Genomic DNA, 18,631 nt, shown 5'->3' on the forward strand with positions numbered 1-18,631 from the left:
GGTAATAATGAGAACCAGGTGAACTTGCAGGGACTGGGGGAGAGTCAGGGACTCAGGGAGTGTGGCTTTAGAGGGTTGGCATCTGAGGGAGGGAATGAGAGGAAGCCAAAAAGACATGAGGCATGGCAAAGAGGTGAGAAAAACAGCATGAGGCTACAGTGAAGCTGGACAGTAAAAACAGGCTGGTGTGCTGACATTGACAGCTCTCTTCAGCTCACACGCGAGAACAGGAAAGACTGTGGAGAAGGGTGCTCCAGCCTGGCCCATCTGAGGTCACAGAAGGTGAAGGGGATTGGGGGTGAAAGTGGAATAGCTGACCGCACAGATCCAGACAGGACTTTGGAGTATACAGCCAAGGACAAAAGGACCAGGGAAGGAGGAGATGTCAATCAACAGAAGGGCACAGGGAGGATAAGGAAAGGTTCTGACAGGTGGGAGGCAGAGGTGGCAAGCCAGGAGGTTAGAGGCAGAGTGAGAAGGCCTCCAGCTCTCCGTGCTTTACTTTACGTGCCCACTAAGCAGTCTGACTCTGTAGTCTCTGCTCCCTCAGCTTTTAAGATATTCAAGAGAATAGGCCATCCTCCGATGCTCCAGGCCACACACCAGGCAGATGTAATTGAACATCTTCACGGCCAAATGCCAACGGTACAGCCCTACTCCAGTACTAACGTTATCAGTGCTCAGAATAACTGCCTTCTTTGGGGACATCACCGAAGTCTGAATGTCTCTGTACATCCTCCGTCTCACACACACTCTCCCCACCTAGTTTTCTTTCACAAACCTTCTTCCTCTCTAGTAACCACTCATGTCTGTCCTCTTCCGGGTCTCATCTCTCTCACCCAGCTGCGTGCACTTTTGCACCGGCCTTGCAGCATCCAGTGACTTCCTTTCTCATTCTTGCAAAAGCCTCGCTCCAGGGTCAAATCTGCTTTCTCCCAGCCCCTCAAAAGCAGAAACTCCGTGTCATGTATCTTTCTGCTTTCAGTGCCTCGCATGAAAGAGGAGGTACTAGACAAAGGTCTATGGAAAGGAGAGCTATACCATGGGCCAGGCACACACATAATCCATTCTGTGATGTTAACGTCATGCCCTGAACATCAGCAAATTAACAATGCATCCAAAAAAGCATCACCCACCTACCAAACATTTGCCACGCCCATCACTCTAACTCAAGTCTCCCTTCCCATCCCCGCGTTTTATAAGGGCATGTCTGAGGTAAACTCCATGCTGTGTAGCCTAAAAGCAACACAGGGTCAGGGGTTGAGTTTTATTCACCTTTGAATCCTCAGCATCTACTACAAAGCCCAATATTTAGCAGACAAATGGATAATTTGATGAATCAATCAACCATATGCACAAATTTCCATGAAAACAGAACCAAGCAGAAAGCAGAAGAGCTTTGAAACTACCAAAAATCCAATAAGCCACAAACTAGATAATCAGACCCTAAAATAACTGAAATCTGGTTTCATTATTTTAGATGTTTCTATTTTAAATACAGCAAACTTCAGTGCAAAATAATAATGTCATTTTACATTTGCAGAACAGGCCTTGCTTTCTCCAAGCATGTTCCCAGTCATTGGCTCATGCAATTCACCATCTATCAGCTGAGCTTGGTAGCAGGAATGGGAAACTTCACTGAATTTAGAATTAGGACAATTGGACTCAAGTCCTGTCTTTACCACTTCCTATCCGTGACCTTGAGAAAAGTCCTTTAGCCAGTGCACATCTCAGCTTCCTTCTCTGTAGAGCAGAGATAAGACCTTGTTCTTCCTGCCTCTTATGAGGATCAAGGAGGTGGGGGGAGAAGGAAGGAAATAAAATCTTGCCGAATACCTACTATGCCCAGGCATTTTACATATATTATTGAATTCTCACCACATCCTGCAAAGTAGATTTTACTATTTCTTGCCTATTATAGGAGGAAACTGAGACTCAGCAAGGAAACTAACAATTCTATGACCTTGGGAAAGTTAAGTACCAGAGCTGGGATTTAAACATTTCTGGCTTGTCCCAAAGCTCTCCTCATGAAAGGTGATGCCTCCTAGCTGGGGAAGGGTAAGCTGGGACGAAGTGAGAGAGTGGCACGGACATATATACACCACCAAATGTAAAATAGGTAGCTAGTGGGAAGCAGCCGCATAGCACAGGGAGATCAGCTCAGGTGCTCTGTGACCACCTAGCGGGGTGGGAGGGAGACGCAAGAGGGAGGGGATATGGGAATATATGTATACATAGAGCTGATTCACTTCGTTATACAGCAGAAACTAACACAACATTGTAAAGTAATTATACTCCAATAAAGATGTTAAAAAAAAAAAGGTAATACCTCCTAAGTGAGATCTAAATATGTGTAAAAAATTTAGCTGCTTTTTAGCACATTGCCGTATATGTAAGTATTTTCTATCATTGCTGTAAGTATGGAAGGTGGAGACAAAGAGAAGCAGGTATTTGCTAAGGTCACATGTCAGGGACAGAGCTGGGACTAGAACCTGGGTCTCCTGACTCCTGGCCTGAAGTCTTTTCATTAAACCACACCCCCAGGAAAAGGCTCCTGACTTAGTGGGCACAGAGGCATGATGCTTGTTTATTCAGGCCAGCTGTTCCAGACCTATTTTAAGACAAGCACTTTGAAAATCATGGAAGGTGAGTATCAAGTGTTTCATTAAATATTCCATATTAATTGACCCTTTAGGGCACTCCCCTGTGAGCAGCATATGCTGCCGGCTTCCTGTTAAGCAAACCACTCAAAAGCTGACTACACGTCTTGCAACACATATTTTGAAAGCACATTCAGACAGCAGCATAAAATACAATTTTAAAATAGTTTTTCCATGAAATTCAGAAGTAGCTGCTTCCTTCACTTTTCATGGTTCTGTCCTGTAAATGCTTGAGACGGGGAAAGGCAGAATGTGAATTTGTGACTGTCCTTAATATCATTCAGGGTCTGTGTTAACAGGGGAAAAAAGAGTGGGATATAGCATTCCAATTAACAGCTAACAATAGATGCCTGTGAATTTACAAGAAGAATGATTATAATACATAAAAGAAAAAAAAAAGACAATCACTTGAAAACATGCCATTTAAAACAATGGTGTTCCTGTTGCCCAGGGAAATGTAAGCAGTCCTGACCCTGCTCAAGAGCAGGGCATTAAACTATGTGCTCGAGACCAGCTGTCACGAGGCACAGTGTTAAAAGGCCGAAAGGGACCAGCATACACTCATTTTCTCCTTTCCTTGCGTTAACTTTCCTTCGTTTTTCTATCTGCTTTTTTCCTCTCCCCACTGCATACCTGTCAAAAGCCTATCTCCCATTTCATACTGATTTGTGTGATCAGTGTGTATAAAACCATCCAGTTGGTACATTCAATACCCTAAACCAAAATTATTACTCAATATCCAACTCAGTGTGGAGGTGCTATAATCAACAGCTACAAAACCAGAGACAGCGTTCCTCCACAGGAACGCCACGAGAGCAAAAGAGAGTGAAAAAAAAAGTCCTCACAGTTCACATTCAGATATGCCAACAGCCTTGTGGATGGGAACTCAGTTCGCTATAAATGTTTTAATTCTCATCTTGCCTCTACCACTACTTGTTAGTACAAGTTACTAACTCCTCTTAGCCTTGGAGAGTGTCGCGGGGATGAATATCAGTGCCCGTCTCATGGTGTTGTGATGACTGGATGACATAATGCAAGGAAGGTGTTAACACACTGCCTGGAGTGTTTCTGCAGAAACAGTAGTAATAATTGTAGTAAAAGTAGTAAACATTTATTGAGCATTTGTTATGTGCCAAGCATAGGGATAATTAGTTCATTTAGTCCTCACAACCACTGCAGGAGGTAGGTTCTTTTATCACGCCTGCTTTTGAGATATAAAGAAGTTGAAGAACAGACAGGTTCAGGCACTTTCTGGAAGGCACTCAGGTGGTAAGTAGCAGAGTAATGTTATCTGCTATTATTAGTAATGCCACTTAAAGAACAGATGTTTTGGGTTTTTAATGACATAGTACTTAGCACATCTTATTAAATTTTATATAGGTGTGTTTGACAAGGTAGTAAACTAAGAGTTATCATTTTCAGTAAGTTTCATTAATGCCTACTTATGTATGTATGTTTCGTATGAGTCCCTGGGTCAGATTCTAGAGACGTATATAAATGAAAAAGCCTATGATAGCCTCAAGCAGGTCACAGCCTGGAAGAGAGAGAGATAAGAAAAAGATTGCAAAACAGTGTACGGAATGCTGCCCTCCACCCACGTACACTATACAGCGTGGCACAAAGTAGTAAGTGATCAGCTACACCTGCGGAAGGAGTTAGGCAGCCCTCACTGCAAAGGGCCCTTGAACCAAGTCTTCCTTCAGACTAATGAGAAAGGACCCTTCAAGTAGAGAAATAGGCAAACCAATAGCAGCATAGTTCACTTGAGAAGCCACGAAAAGGTCAGGAGCACACAGTTGAAAGAGCTTTGAGACATGAAGCAGGACCAGCCCACGGGTCCCTGCAATGCTTACCAAGGAGCTTGGATTTTATCCCATGGTCCATGGGAACAGTTATAAGGAGGTTATGCTGACCTGCCCCAGTAGTTCAGGTCAAACTTCAGGAGTCCTTAGTCACTCTCCCTCATACCCAACGCTCATCAGCAAGTCTTTGTGGCTCTACCTTGAAAATGTATCCCATGCATGCAAACAAAAAGATCCAGGAGAGAACGGAAGATGTAGGAAAGCACAGAGATAGAGTGAAGGAGGAACTGGCCTTTGCTGGGAGCATTGATAATTCACCCACAGAAGAGGACAGAAAGCATCGTCTACGGGCAAGATGCGGGAAGGTGGGCGCCTGAGGAAGCTCTCCTCTGACTGTGTCTGTTTTCTCGGTGGAATAGGAAGCAAGATCACCAGTTGAGAGGGAGAATGAAGATGCAGGTTCAAGAAGAAAAGGTACCAGACAGGCATCTGGGAGAGTCAGAAATTGGATGGTCTAGGGCAGTTTTCAAATTGGTCTCAGTACCCCTTTACACTCCTAAAAAATTAATGAGTAAGAATCCTCAGCAGCTTTTCTTTATAGGGGTTATATCTATCAACACCTAATATACTAGAATTCTAAAATGAGAAATCTTTAAAACATACACAAACACACAATCACAGGTCAGCAGCATGTAGCTTTGGGAAAACTCCACTATACGCTCGTGGGAAAGGAAGAGTGAGAAAAGGCAAACAGTGTCTTAATAATATTTTTAAAAGAATGTGCGACCTTAGGGAACCCCTAAAAGCATTTTAGGGACTATCAGAGGCCCCCAGATCACACTTTAAGAATGTCTGGTCTAGAGACAGGTACTCAGATGGCTGGGTTGCCTGAGGCGCCCACCTGAGGTTAGGGATCGTGAATTTAAAGTGAGAGCACTCAGGTGGTATGGGTTTTCCTCCGCCCGTCAGGTTCAGCAGCTGAATTGCAGGCAGGGAGTAAGTAGAGAGTTGGATTTAACCAGGGTTATATTTTACCCAAATGAGTATCACCAACCAAGAGAAGCTAAGGAAGTAACTATAATGACTGTGGTATTTAAGCTGAGTAGGAGGGAAATGAAGACACGAAGGCAGTGAAGAGGTGGTGGGACCAACAGTTCAAAAGATTGTTGAATTTTAGGTATTCGTAGAATAATCCAGAAAGGAAGGATTAGTAAGAGAGTAGGATGCTTGAAACAGAATACGGAAGGTAACTAGTAACAACTTCAAACTCAACATCCAAAACTGATGGTGCCCCTTCCCTTTGACATCTGTACCTCCTCTCTATTCCCCTAGTCACCCAAGCCTGAAACCTGAGGCTCATCCTAGATACTTTCCACTAGTTCTGCACCTAAGAGGTCCCAAAGTCTGGTGCATTACAGCTCTTCATTCTCTCTCATCTTTCTCATTCCTTCCTATGCTTCCACTCCCACCCCTTCTCTGGCCTCGCATCCACTGGCCTCCTCCTCCCCTAACTGAGCTTCAGCAGGAGTCTTTCTCATGCCCAGCTCCACCCCATCCAATTCATCCTTCACTCTGCTGTCGCTGAACTTTCCACAGTAAACTCTGATCACGTGATTCTCATCCCTCCATCCAAGCAGTAACTGTAACCACAGAGGTGGGGGCATAAAACAGGCAGATATAGGCTGTCACCATGAACATGCGGTCCATCAGGGTATGAAAAGGAGGTAACGCCACAGTGTCATGAGATGATACAGGGAAGAGGATACGAAAAAAGGCAACGAAGGAGAAAACTCTAAAATTCTTAAGGTATGTTTAAAGAGAAGCCAGCAAAGGAAGCTGAGAAGGAATACAAAAGGTACAAGAGGGACTTCCTGGTGGTCCAGCGGTTAAGAATCCGCCTTCCAATGCAGGGGGATGCGGGGTCGATCCCTGGTTGGGGAATTAAGATCCCACAGGCCGCAGGACAACTAAGCCAGCGTGCCGCTACTACTGAGCCCGCATGCCACAACGAAGATCCCACGTGCTGCAACTAAGACTCCACGCAGCCAAATAAATAAATAAATAAATATTTAAAAGGTACGAGAGAACCAGGAGAGTATAGTGTGATGACAGTTAAGAGTTTCAGGACGGAAGGAAAAGTCAATAATGTAAATTGCCACTGTGAGTTTAAGAAAAATAATCTAAAAAGAGTACGTTGTATTTGAAAGTTAGGAAATCAGTGGTGATCTAGACTAGATCAATCCTATCTGCATTACAAACATGATGTAATTTTCCCCATCTTAAAAAAAAAGGCACTTGCTCATTTTGTTCACTCTGACAACCATGGGATTGCACCTCACCAATAAAGTTTCAGCACTTCAATCCTTTACCCCAGGCTCTGGTTCCTGGAGAGCCCAGGTTAAGCCATCAAGTATGCAGACAGAACAAGTGCTTAAGATGCCTGAGCTACTTCACAGGAAAAGATCTTGATCGGTGTCAAGTTTAAATTTATGCTGGCCAAGAGAATAATCCAACAAATGGCAAAAAGGTTACTGACTCCTGAGAAGAAAGGTTAAATAATGACATTATTTTCTGAACTGACTGGCTAAAAATATAACTGGCACACCACTCTTTTTGGACAATGACAGCCTTTTTTCTCTCTTCTGTATAACCCAGTAATCTTCACACAGCAGTACCTGGGGCGGGGGTGGGGGGAGGGGGGAGGATGCAGACACGCATTTGGGAAGCACACCTTAATGCTAAAACTCATATAATAATAGTTTTAAAATAATGTACAGTTATGTATAGCAGAAATAAAGCTCTCTTTAACTTTAAGAAGTAGTAACAGCAATAAAAACCCAACTGTGTGTTAGGAGCTTGGAAGGAAATCCTGGGAACAAAAGTGATGAATTCTTTTAGAAATGCTGCATCACCAACACATGGTGCTCCGCGGAAAATACGCATTAAATATATTTCATTTATATTTTCTTATATACACACATATTTTTCCCACACATATACATATATACAAGTGTGCCATATGACAAAATTTGTCTAAATCTTAAAAGAGTTCTTATAATCGGTATTAAATAAAAATTCTGTATGATAAGAAAACCCTCTTGATCTCTTTTCCCCTACTAGCCACTACCCCATTTATCTGCTCTCTCCACAGCAAAATCACCCCCTAACACATGTCTATACTCGTGGTCTAGATCCTCTCCCATTCGCCCATCACACACCAAATCTGTTTTTGCCAAGGTCACCAAAGAACTTCATACTGCTTAATACAATATTCTATCTTCAATCTTTTTCCACTCGAAGAGCAGCATTTGACATGTCTAATCACTCCTTCTAGAAACACTTTATTCACCTGGTTTGCTAGAACCATACTCTCCTTCTCTCTCCTTCCCCGTGGCCATTCCCTCCCAACTCCTTACAGGTTCCCATCTCTCTACCCTTGACACATGGGCAGGCCCCATGGCTCACGCGTCTGATCTTTTCTTCCTACACTCCTCCCTAGGTGATACCATCCAGTGCTGAGATTTTAAATACCACCTATACCCTGATGACTGCAAACCTTTCCTCTCGCATCTCCAATTTCTCCAGCTGCCTGCTCAGCATCTAGATGCCTGCTGGGCATTTCAGACATAACTAGCTCCAGACTGTCCTCCCCCTCTCCCTACCCCCAACCCCCAAAGCTCTTCTTCCTCCCATCTTCTCCATCCCAGTAAATGGCAACTCCATCAGTTCAATTCCTCAGGCCAGAAACCCTGTATTCATTCCTGGCTCCTCTCTTCTTCTCATACTGCTCATCTGATTCCATCAATAAACCCTGGCTGGCTTTACCTTCAAAATATACCTAGGGTTGGATTCCTTCTCACCACCTGCCCTGCTATCACTCTGGTCAGAGCCGCCATCACCACTTGCCCAAATGATGGCCTTAGCCTGACTCTTCCACCCTGGCTGCTCTGTGGTCTATTCTCAACATAGCAGCCAGAGTGACCCTGTTGAAAAGGTAAGTCAAGCCACGTGATTCCTATTTCACCCAGGGTGAACGTCCTTACAATAGCCCACAAGTCCTAAAAATCTGGCCCCCATTTTCCCTCTCACCTCATCCCTACGACCCCTTCCCACACTCACTGTCCTCGAGCCCACTGGCCTCTGGCTGTTCCTTCAGTTTACCCACCATTTAATTACCTCAAGACCTTGGTGTTCCCTCTGCCAGGAATTTTCTTCTTCCAAACATCCACATTCCTGCCTTCTCTCACTCCCTTCAGGTCCTGCTCAATTGGCATCTCCTGAGAGAAGCCTTTCTTGACTACCTTCCATAAAATCAAATCACATTTCCCTCTAGTCCCTCACCCAGGTCCATCTCTCTTCACAGCACATCACATTCTACAACCATTTGTTTATTTATTGTCCCCCACTAAAATATAAGTCCTTTTAGGGCAGGGACTCCATTGAGTTTGTTTACTGCTCCATGCCAGTGCCTACAACAGTGCCTGACACATAGTAGGAACAAACATTTGTTCAAGGAACCCCTGAAACCTGAATAAGTCATTTTAAGAAAATTCGAAGTTTACCTACATGGTACATAGTGGTCAGTAAATTTATCAAATGTGTTATTCCCATCCTATGACATAATATAAAGCAAAATTTAAAATTACAAAATAGTAAGATTAAGCTAATTTCATTGATGATACATCCATGGTTAATTATAGGCATTTATGGAGAACTTCTTAACCACCAAAAGTGACATCAAGCCCACAACCCACAGTCTTCCACATTGCACCCCCAGTACAACCAGCACAGGAAGGCTCTTCTCTTCCAGTGTCATGTATGTGCTTGGTATCCTAGCTAGAACAGTTTTAGATGAAAAATAAATCTGTCTACTATATACAGAGACCAGATTTCACGGATTGTGTGGATTTTCATGGATCATCTGGGTTTTATTTCATTTTTTTCTTTATAATAAAAGGAATATGTTAAATGTGTAACTAAATGTGATTAGTGTTTACCACCTTAACTGATAAAAACAAATCTAAATCAGGGTTACAAAAAAAAAGGACCTATTTTGAACTAAAGAAGATTGTCCTCTTACCAACATAGCAAGACCCAAAAAAAGGCTGATGTCCACAGCCAAAAAGAACAATTACTAAGTAAGAGAATCGGGGTCCCATTTCTAATTTTATTTTGGAGGACAATTGATTAACTTAAGACTCCACGATTCAAACCTAAAATTGTTTAATTATTTGCAGCGTTATTATTTTTTAACACAAACAAGGCAGAAGGCTAACAGAGTGGAATAAATCCCACTCATTGGAGGTACACACTCTTATTAAAAGAGGCTATTCATAGCCTCTTTCTGAAAACTTAAAAACAATAAGACATCTATACGCTAAAATTTTTTGTGTCAACATCTGTTCATAACAGTCTCAAATACCAAAAAACTCTGAAGTGAGAGCCTCCAGTTTTTTCCTGGCTCAGAAGATCAGGTGCTAAAAGGAAATCGTTTATTTCAAGTTAATATCTTCAACAGAACCTAAGCTGGATGGACAGAATGAGTCTTCGACATGGGAAAAGCCACACATACTAGTAATGACAGCTCTAGATTCAGAAGAGTAAAGTCTGCTGGGGCGTATGTCAGGGTTTCACTGGGTTATTAGGTTATTCACTATATAGTATGGATAGAGCTCATGGCACAGAAGCCTTATAACCGGAAGCAGCCAGAACCTTCACCAAGAAAGATACGAGTAGTTAGAGGCAGAAATAGAGATGTCAGCCCAAAGGAACTTGTAGACCTTGCAACCATTTTAAAATTTTGATTATAACCTATTACTCTTAATGTGACAATAGCAGGAAAAAAATGTTTTAAGTAATTATGCTAATAGTGAACACCTATTAAGTGCATAGTATCTGCTGGTCACTGTAGGCATGTTAAATACATCAATGAAGTATTTAATGAAAACATGCACTAAATCTCATTTAAGGATTTAAGGACAACCTCTATAATACAAGCTCACCTGTCCAGCACTCAGCTGTTCAGAAACCTTATCTCTCTGCAATGTGGCCAAGAATAAAGAAGGCAACAAAAAGAGACATCACCATATTCAGGTACTAACTTTCCACGGTTCACCTGTGGGAGAAGCCCACACTCACAGAAAATTACTGCATTGAATTTGGAACCAGAAAGCTTAGGGTTAAGAGCCCAAAAGCACAACAGCCTAAGGAAGGTCATTCAGCTATTTAGTTCATTATAACCTGGTGGGTTATATGATAGAGCAGTGTAATAATTCCTTTAGGGCAAGGATCCTGAGGTGTTCATTGTGGTACTCCCAGTAGGGAACAGAGTTCTTAGAGCAGCATATGTGCTCAATTTTCATTAATGATGCTTATAATGACAATCCTTTGTCAACAAAACGATTAAATTACATCTACTATATTCTACAAGGGGAAGAAAGAGCAAAAAAAATTTGAAAAAAATTTCATCCATTGTTACAATTCAAGTAAAGGTTAGAAGCTTGAAATAGGGAGATCCTCAGCTGTCCAGAATACTTCATTATTGAGAACGACTTACTGAACAGCCCCTAGGGGTTCCGGGCAACTGAAGTTTCAGGACATGAGCACAGTACTGTACTCCCTGCTGGTGGGCCAAGGCATCCTGAGGCCATAGGCCAGGTGGAAAATGGGAATCTGTAGACTGGATAATCACCTGCAGCTTCCTCCAGAACTCCGTTGAGAGCGGCAACTCCCAGCTTAATGGAAATGTCTGTTAAACCCTTGGGCAGGATATCCTGAATTGGGACAACACTTAAGTGGTCCGTAGAGTTAGCAGTCACCACCCAGGCTCATGGGAGAGTACAAAATAAATTATCTCACTTCTAAAACCATATGGCTCTCACCACTTAACAAGCCTGTTCTTTCTTGGGGACCACTAATCAGCAGGTTGAAGGTAGACAGGCAAGGGATGCAGAATTTGAGGTGCAGAGAGGCCCTGATGAAACGCTGACATCAAGAAGAGAGGAATGTGTGTGCCCTAAATTTAAAAACATAGTTATTCGTTATATAAAGTCAGTTCCGCTGTAAAAGGCACTGTTCTGGTTGCTAAATAGCTGAGGCTCTGTATCATTCAGGATTAGTGGTAAAGTGTGTCATGGAAGGGACTGTTTCCTCTCCCTTATAAGTTGAAAGTGGTTTTTTACATTCTGAAAGAGAAAACAGATGTATTGACTTGTGTTTAACAGCTTTCTGCATGCAAACTTTCTGACGGGACCAAGAAACTACCATTCCACTGAGTTGAGACTTTTGAGTTTACTCTAGGGTGCACACAGCCTTCCGGAGTTGCATTTTTTTAACCCCTCAAAGAGGCACCTCCAGGAAAGGCTCCAGACACAGGAGCCAAGAGTGCACCACACCACCTGAGCAACCACCAAATGAAGGAAAGCGGAATCTGGAGCGAAACTTCTCGTTTCCTGTCGCTGCTGGGAGAGACTAGACTTGCTCCTTCTCACGTGGCTTAAGCCTAGCTATAAACCCAACCATGTAGCTTGCCAGCTGGCCACAAGCTCAGGGGGCTTTCGGGGCAGCCGCCTTGTTGTGCTCCCTTTTCCGCCCTTTGGTCAGTGTCATTCCTGTACAGATAACGGTACCGGAACGCGCTCCACTTCCTAGAGTCCTCTTTATGTCATGGTTCCGCTTTCAAGAAAACATGGGGACGAAACGCAAAGCAAAAGAACAGACTAAAGGCAAAATTATCCCCATCAGCTCATTTCATGCCTCTCCATCGTTACTATAAAAGAGCTGGATCAAATTCCTTTCGTTGCCTCCCGCCACACACACGCGCGCGCACACACACACACACACACACACAGGTAGGTGCAGGGCACCCTAAAACAGCTTGTTCCCGCCTCACAGAAAGCCCTTACGAAATCCTCATACCGTCTCAGGACGCAGGGCCCTAGCCTTCAGCTAAAGAGCTAAACCATCTCAAGCCAAGGTACAAGAAGCCGAAGTGGTCCGCAAAGCAGAAGGCTGCGAGGCAGGGGAAACCGAACGCACCTAGATGTTTGCATTTACACAAAGAAATTACCCGGCTGATTAATGCGATTTGCCGGCTGGAGGCGGAGGCGCCCGCGCCGGCCTCCTTACCTGGGACATCTGCGGCCTCAGGTTGATCTCCTTCAGGTTGATGGAGTGCGCCCGGAGGTTGTTGAGCAGCTGGCAGAGCAGGACTCCATCGCGGAGGGTCTGAGCCAGGTCGAACACCTGCGCCGAGTCCCAGGTCACCCGGTGGTTGGCGGGCAGCACCTTGCAGTGGATGAGCCACAGCGCGCACTGCTTCCACGGCTCCATGCCCGACGGCTCCGGGACGCTGCCGGGCAGGGGCAGGCGGCGAGGATGCAGCGGCGGCCGCCGCGGTTCCTCCGCCTCCCCGACGCCAGCCGCGGTCGGCCCGTTTCCTGCAACTGTACGACTGTGCGAGAGAGCAGGAGCCGCGGCAGGCGGACGGGGTGCCCCGCGCGGGTCTTGGTTCCGGTCTCGGCCCGGGTCCACCGCCGCCCGACCGCCGCTGCAAGCGAGTCCCGCGCGCTCTTCGTGCGCCCCGGCCGGCTCGGCGGCGGCGACCGAGCACAGGCTTCCTACTCGCGAGCCCGGCGCCGGGCGACTGAGCATGCCCAGCGCGCCGGCCAGTCTCGCTGCCGTCTGCGAATCCCCAGAGGCGCGGGTGGGAGAGCGCGCGCCGCCCTGGCCTGGGGTCGGCGGCCCGGGCGGGGAAGGGGAGGGGAGGGGAGAGGGGCGGTGGCGGCCAAGGGGATCCCAGGGCCCCCGCCTACCACGAGCCCTCAGGTTGGCGGAGCTCACCCAGCTCCAGGCGCCCGGGGATCTTCTCTCCGGACGCCTCCCCGGTTTGGGGAGAGCGCGTCTGAACAATGTAGTCCGGTGGGGGCTCCTGTTAGGACCTCCTAAACGGCAATGACAGTTTTTAAAGGGTCCGAGAGGTGCCAAGGATTAATTGGGGCATCCGTACTCCCCAGAGAAATGGAAAGAAAGAAAAAAAAAAAGGCAAAGGGCATGTTGAGAACGCAACGCTTAAAGTTACAGAGATCTTTACCCCCTCACCCCCTTCCACCTTCTAAATTCTCTTCCCACAGATAGTTCCTGTTCCTCCAAGTTAGTTGCTCGTAAAGATGTTTTGGCACCTTAAAGTGAGTGTGTGGAGACGCCTGCTGAAACCCTTCCCCCCCCCCCCCCCCCCCCCACAAGCCTATTTCGACGCGAGGTGTTTTTCACTTAGAGATAGTTTCCTTCTGCCCTCTCAGGCTCGGAACTGTTCGGCGTCGCAGTCCGAGCCCTTCAGCTGACAGCCCAAAAACCTGCCGGGGAGAAATAGGCCTGTGAAACGCCCACGGAGCCACGGCGGCCACACTGCGCATGCGCCGGCGACGGGTCCGGGTTTGAGCGCAATTAATCTCAGTCCTCAGCTGCACCGGTTGGGCTAAGCTTTGGGACCCTTAGTGGAACACGACCCCAGAACTCTAGTGCTGGCTGAGCAGTGCATTCTCATTTCTTAAATTTGGGGGGGGGGGGACTCCTAACTGCCCCTTTTACTCCCACTGCCCCTCAAAACCAAAAATAGTGTTTAAATTATTTATCGCAAAATATTGCCACATTGAACTCTTGCTGCTCTCTGTAAATGTGGTCCTGGGTCACCGTTTAGAGATATATTCTTTTAAATTTTGAAAATAAAAATAAAATATGAAATCACTTGGGATTTTAGATCATTTTTTATTGTACTATTACATTACTGTAGCTCAAATTTTCTATTGTGAACCATATTAATCTTATAAGCAGGTCAAAATGTTATTTTTAAAAGTATATCTGATCTGTTAAGCACAGAGGCTGCGTCCTTTCCCACTAGCCTGTGACAAGCGTAGCACACTGTGTACAGTGAGCATTAAACAATAAATCAGCCTGAGGATTTCCTTTCCTCACGCTGATCCTTCCCCAGCAACTTCCTCGTGTTCAAACCAGATTGCATCAATGGTACAATGTTTCCTAACCTGTAATTTTGGCAAATAAATCATACAAAACTTTTTTGCTGTACACCTGAAACAAGCAGCATTGTAAGTCAACTATACTCCAATATAAAATAAAAATTAAATTTAAAAAATAAAATAAACTTTACATATGATCTTTAGAAACAAAATCTAACACAACTGAATCACTATGTAATACAAGGTCCTGTATAAAGAGAAATCAAATTAGCAGAGAAGTTTCATAAAAAAGGAAGGAATAGTCAACAAAAATATAAATTTTGTTTCAGGTAGCATCAGATCACCTTTGGGGGTTGTAGGACACTTCCAAAGCCCAAATGATATATATCAGGAGGCAGATCTGGGTTTAGAGTCTGAGCATGGCAAGTTTCTAGCAACATGACCTGGGGAAAATGATCTAATTCCTCTAACCTTCAGTTTCCACATATGTAAAATGGGAAAAATAATATTCACCTCATAGTGTTGGTGTGAGGATCAAATGATACAGTGCCTTGCTATTCAAGATGCAGTTTATGGACTGACAGCATCACCCAGGAGCTTGTTAGAAATGTAGACTCTTGGGTCCTACCTCCACACTGAATGAATCAAAACCTACATTTTAAAAAGATCCCCAGGTGACATATATTTACACTAAAGTCTGAGAAGCACTGATATAATGCCAAGATATGCGATGCCTATCACTTAGTGAGAACTCTATAAACATTAATCAATAGCTTTTAGTTCACAAAAAGGCAGCAATGACCTACTAAATTCTATTTAACTTTTTATAATTTATATATATTACATATGACATATAATATATACATTAAAAATATAACTTCAAAACATAATATCTCTCAAGTACAGTAAGCCAGAGAGTGGAGAGAAGGGCAACAGGAAAATATAAGGAAGGCCTAGAAGAGAAGGAGGCTGGTGGAAGTGCAGGCATCTTCAAGTAAACAAGGAGCTCAGTGGCAAAAGTTGAGTCATGTGCAAGACAGTGTCAGAAATTCATATGAGAACAAAAATGGCAATGGGCTTTTTTGAGCTGTCATCTGTGGTCCTTCCCTTAAAACCTTACAACCTAATGACAATGATAAGTTGAGTGATAGGGTACTAAGTTCTGTCAGTGGTACCTCCTTGTCATTCCAGGGCCCCAGTGTTCCAATGAAAGCCATTCTTGCACACATGACATGAGACTCAGGACACAGTGGTCCCACTGCCCTGCAGGCCTATGTGAGCACCTGAAGCACATCCACACTCTACCATTTCCTGAATGCCTAGCCCTCTATTGAGCGCTTCACGTATATTATCTGCAAGTTAGAGGAAATCACCACCACCACCACCATAGATGAAGAACCAAGATCAAAGGCATTGATCACTTTGCTCCCGGTTACAAAGCTCAGTAACAGCCTGAGTTTCATTGGCCTCCACAGCTATGCTGTTTCTGTTCGAAACTGCTGCCCATCGTAATAATTACCTTAGCAAGTTTAATTACTGGTTGAAATGTCTTTCTCCCTGCTAGACTGAAACACCTTGAAGGCAGGAGCAATAACTTATTCATCTTCAAATTCCCAGAACCAGCCCTGGTGCTTGGTACACCACAAGCACTCGGTAAATATTAGTCGAGGGAGTAAATGAATGAACAAATGAGCTATGTTGCCCGTTTTTACTCCTTCGGTTCTCTCTTCCTGGTAGAGCAAAAAGATCAGGAATTATTCACACCGGTATTTATTTCACCAGGTATCAGGGCCCCATGAAAGGAAGGTCCGTTGCTTCCTGTGTGTCTCGTTAGCATTTCTGGACCCTCCAGCATAGCAGGCAACCTGCTCCTCTCCAGCATGGCTCTGCGGTTTGGATCATTGCCTCCGCCCTACACTTTATACAAAAGGGAAATGTGATGGGTGGCATCCCGAGCTGCAGGAAAGACAATAAATGATGGATGTCACATTCTAGGTCTCTTTCCATGTTCAAAATTACACCATAATCAGAAAAGTAAGGATTAGAAAATTCACTAGATTATGCCTCAGTCCTAATGTACCAAATGACTGAAGTAAAGCTGGTGAGCGCCACGTAAATCCACTGTTCGCTAGAATCTGTGTTGTCGCTCAGTCCTTACTATTTTTTCTTCTTATTCTTTCAACTCCTAAGTTTAGAAAAGCACTAAGATTTATCTACCACCAAGAAATTGAGAAACCCAAATTTCTTATTCCTTATTTATTTCTTAATTTATGACACAAAAGAGGTACATCATTTTGAAGCATATTGAAGATAAATCAGTATAGGAAAGAATTAAAAACACAAAAAAATAAATATTGTATACTGCAAACTGAAATCCACTTCTCCGTCTGTTAGGTTAATTTTCTTCAACTACAATCAAATGTTGGTTGGTTTCACATAAACATTAGGGATGCAGGCTTTAAGTTTCTAGTAATTTGATACTGCTTTAAATGTGAGAGAGTGGCATTGACATATATACACTACCAAATATAAAATAGCTAGTGGGAAGCAGCCGCATAGCACAGGCAGATCAGCTAGGTGCTTTGTGACCTAGAGGGGTGGGATAGAGAAGGAGGGAGGGAGACGCAAGAGGGAGGGGATATGCGGATATATGTATACATATAGCTGATTCACTTTGTTATACAGCAGAAACTAACACAACATTGTAAAGCAATCATACTCCAATAAAGATGTTTTAAAAAATAAAAACTGATGCAACAAAAATGAATAAATAAATAAATACCACAAAGCCGTTGTGAAGACAGAATGGGGGTAGATTGGGATTTCTATAACAATCATTCTTTTAATAAATGTTCCCAATTCAGTGTGAACTTAAAGATTTTTAGGTACAACTGAGCAGGATCTTTTTAGGATCTCAGGATATTTTTTCTCTTCTGACCTGTTTAAGTCCTGATAGTAATAAGAACAACAACAATGAAAATAATGTCCCTTTTCAAGATGTCACTTAGAATCTAACAAAATAAATTTACGAGAAATAATTTATGACACAAACAGCTTCCAAAGAAGCAGCTTACAAAGGGCCATAAGAACATGACCCTAAGTCTTTTTGTTACAAGGGATGGACTAATTAGGTAACTAATGTGCAAATAAATGAAAATACAACTGTTCCCCCTTTCTCTGCGGGACACACACACACACACACAAAATGAGGCTCCAAAGGTTTAATTCACCAAGTTAATTGCACCTCAGCTGGGTCTTCTCAGAATCTGGTTCAATTAAACATGCTGTACCCCTCAAGCTCTGCTTAGACATTCATCCATTGTTAAACATTAGCTGTGACTCATGTACACATTATGTTTTAAAGATGACTGAGAAGGTCGAACTTACAGGGAAAAGCTAAATAGTTATGTATTCCTGTGAGTAACTAAAGGTCTTAATCTAATTTGGGAAATATTTCAATTTCATTTGCATGTTGATATAAACAAACTGTCAAAGAGAGAGCTCTTCACACCGTGATGGTGAATATTAAAATCCAATGTAAGGAAACTTTTGTGGGAAGTCCTTGGAGCTCCTGTTTCCAAATTCTATGCATATCTCAATCATTATACTAAGTTCCTTGCAGAATAATTATCTTTGTCTGACACCACAACTACCACCATCTTCCCTGTACCCGCACCATGACCCTCCTGTGAGCTCCTTGGGAACAGGGATTGTATTTAATTCATGTCACATCTCCAATGTCTAGCACCTAGTAGGGGATAGAGGGAGGGAGGGAAGAAAGGAGGGAGAGAGGGAGAGAGGGAGGGAGGGATGAATGAGATGAAGAAGATGCAAATCATACAATGATAGTGATGCTGGGAGAGGAGCGCAGCAAGGCTAAAGTTCCCTTTACCATTTCCACATTTCACCCAGATTTATTCCTGCCGCCAACAATGTCCTTAGGAAAATAAAGCAATTCTGCAGGACTGCTTGGCTTTATCCATGTGAAGAGAGTACAGAAGTATTAAAAAGCCCCCTGGTTTTTGTTTAAATTTTCTTTAACAATTGAAATCCATTATCACACAACTGAAAACTCCCTGGAAAAGTTAACGTTTAGTTAAATTCATACCTCATGCCTGAGAGCAGATAACAACAACAGCTATTATTTACTGAGATATTATGAGCACTGACAGCTAGCTATTGAACATTCTGTGCA

The 18,631-nt window shown here is 43.7% G+C and overlaps 1 protein-coding gene and 1 long non-coding RNA gene across 6 annotated transcripts in view; one reads left to right on the top strand and one right to left on the bottom strand.

The window, feature by feature from the left end:
* VAV3 (vav guanine nucleotide exchange factor 3) overlaps positions 1 to 13,210 on the bottom strand; it is a 396,308-nt gene extending 383,098 nt beyond the window's left edge. For 2 of the 5 annotated variants that reach the window (XM_027096220.1, XM_027096219.1), the window contains exon 1: positions 12,590 to 13,203. In XM_027096220.1, coding sequence (XP_026952021.1) covers positions 12,590 to 13,114 — 525 coding nt within the window. In that variant the 5' untranslated portion in view covers positions 13,115 to 13,203. Of the gene's footprint in view, positions 1 to 12,589 lie in introns of all 5 variants that reach the window. The other 3 variants (XR_003430677.1, XM_027096221.1, XM_027096222.1) reach the window with 3 other exon arrangements.
* Positions 13,211 to 13,378: 168 nt separating this feature from the next.
* On the top strand, positions 13,379 to 14,213 carry LOC113614574 (uncharacterized). Its single transcript, XR_003430678.1, has 2 exons — positions 13,379 to 13,647; positions 13,762 to 14,213. It is a non-coding gene; the product is annotated as an uncharacterized LOC113614574 (long non-coding RNA).
* The last annotated feature ends 4,418 nt before the right edge of the window (positions 14,214 to 18,631 follow it).

This window comes from Aethalodelphis obliquidens, unplaced genomic scaffold (assembly GCF_003676395.1).
Source record: "Aethalodelphis obliquidens isolate GAN/ISIS:26980383/991018 unplaced genomic scaffold, ASM367639v1 scaffold100, whole genome shotgun sequence".
NCBI classification, from domain to species: domain Eukaryota; kingdom Metazoa; phylum Chordata; class Mammalia; order Artiodactyla; family Delphinidae; genus Aethalodelphis; species Aethalodelphis obliquidens.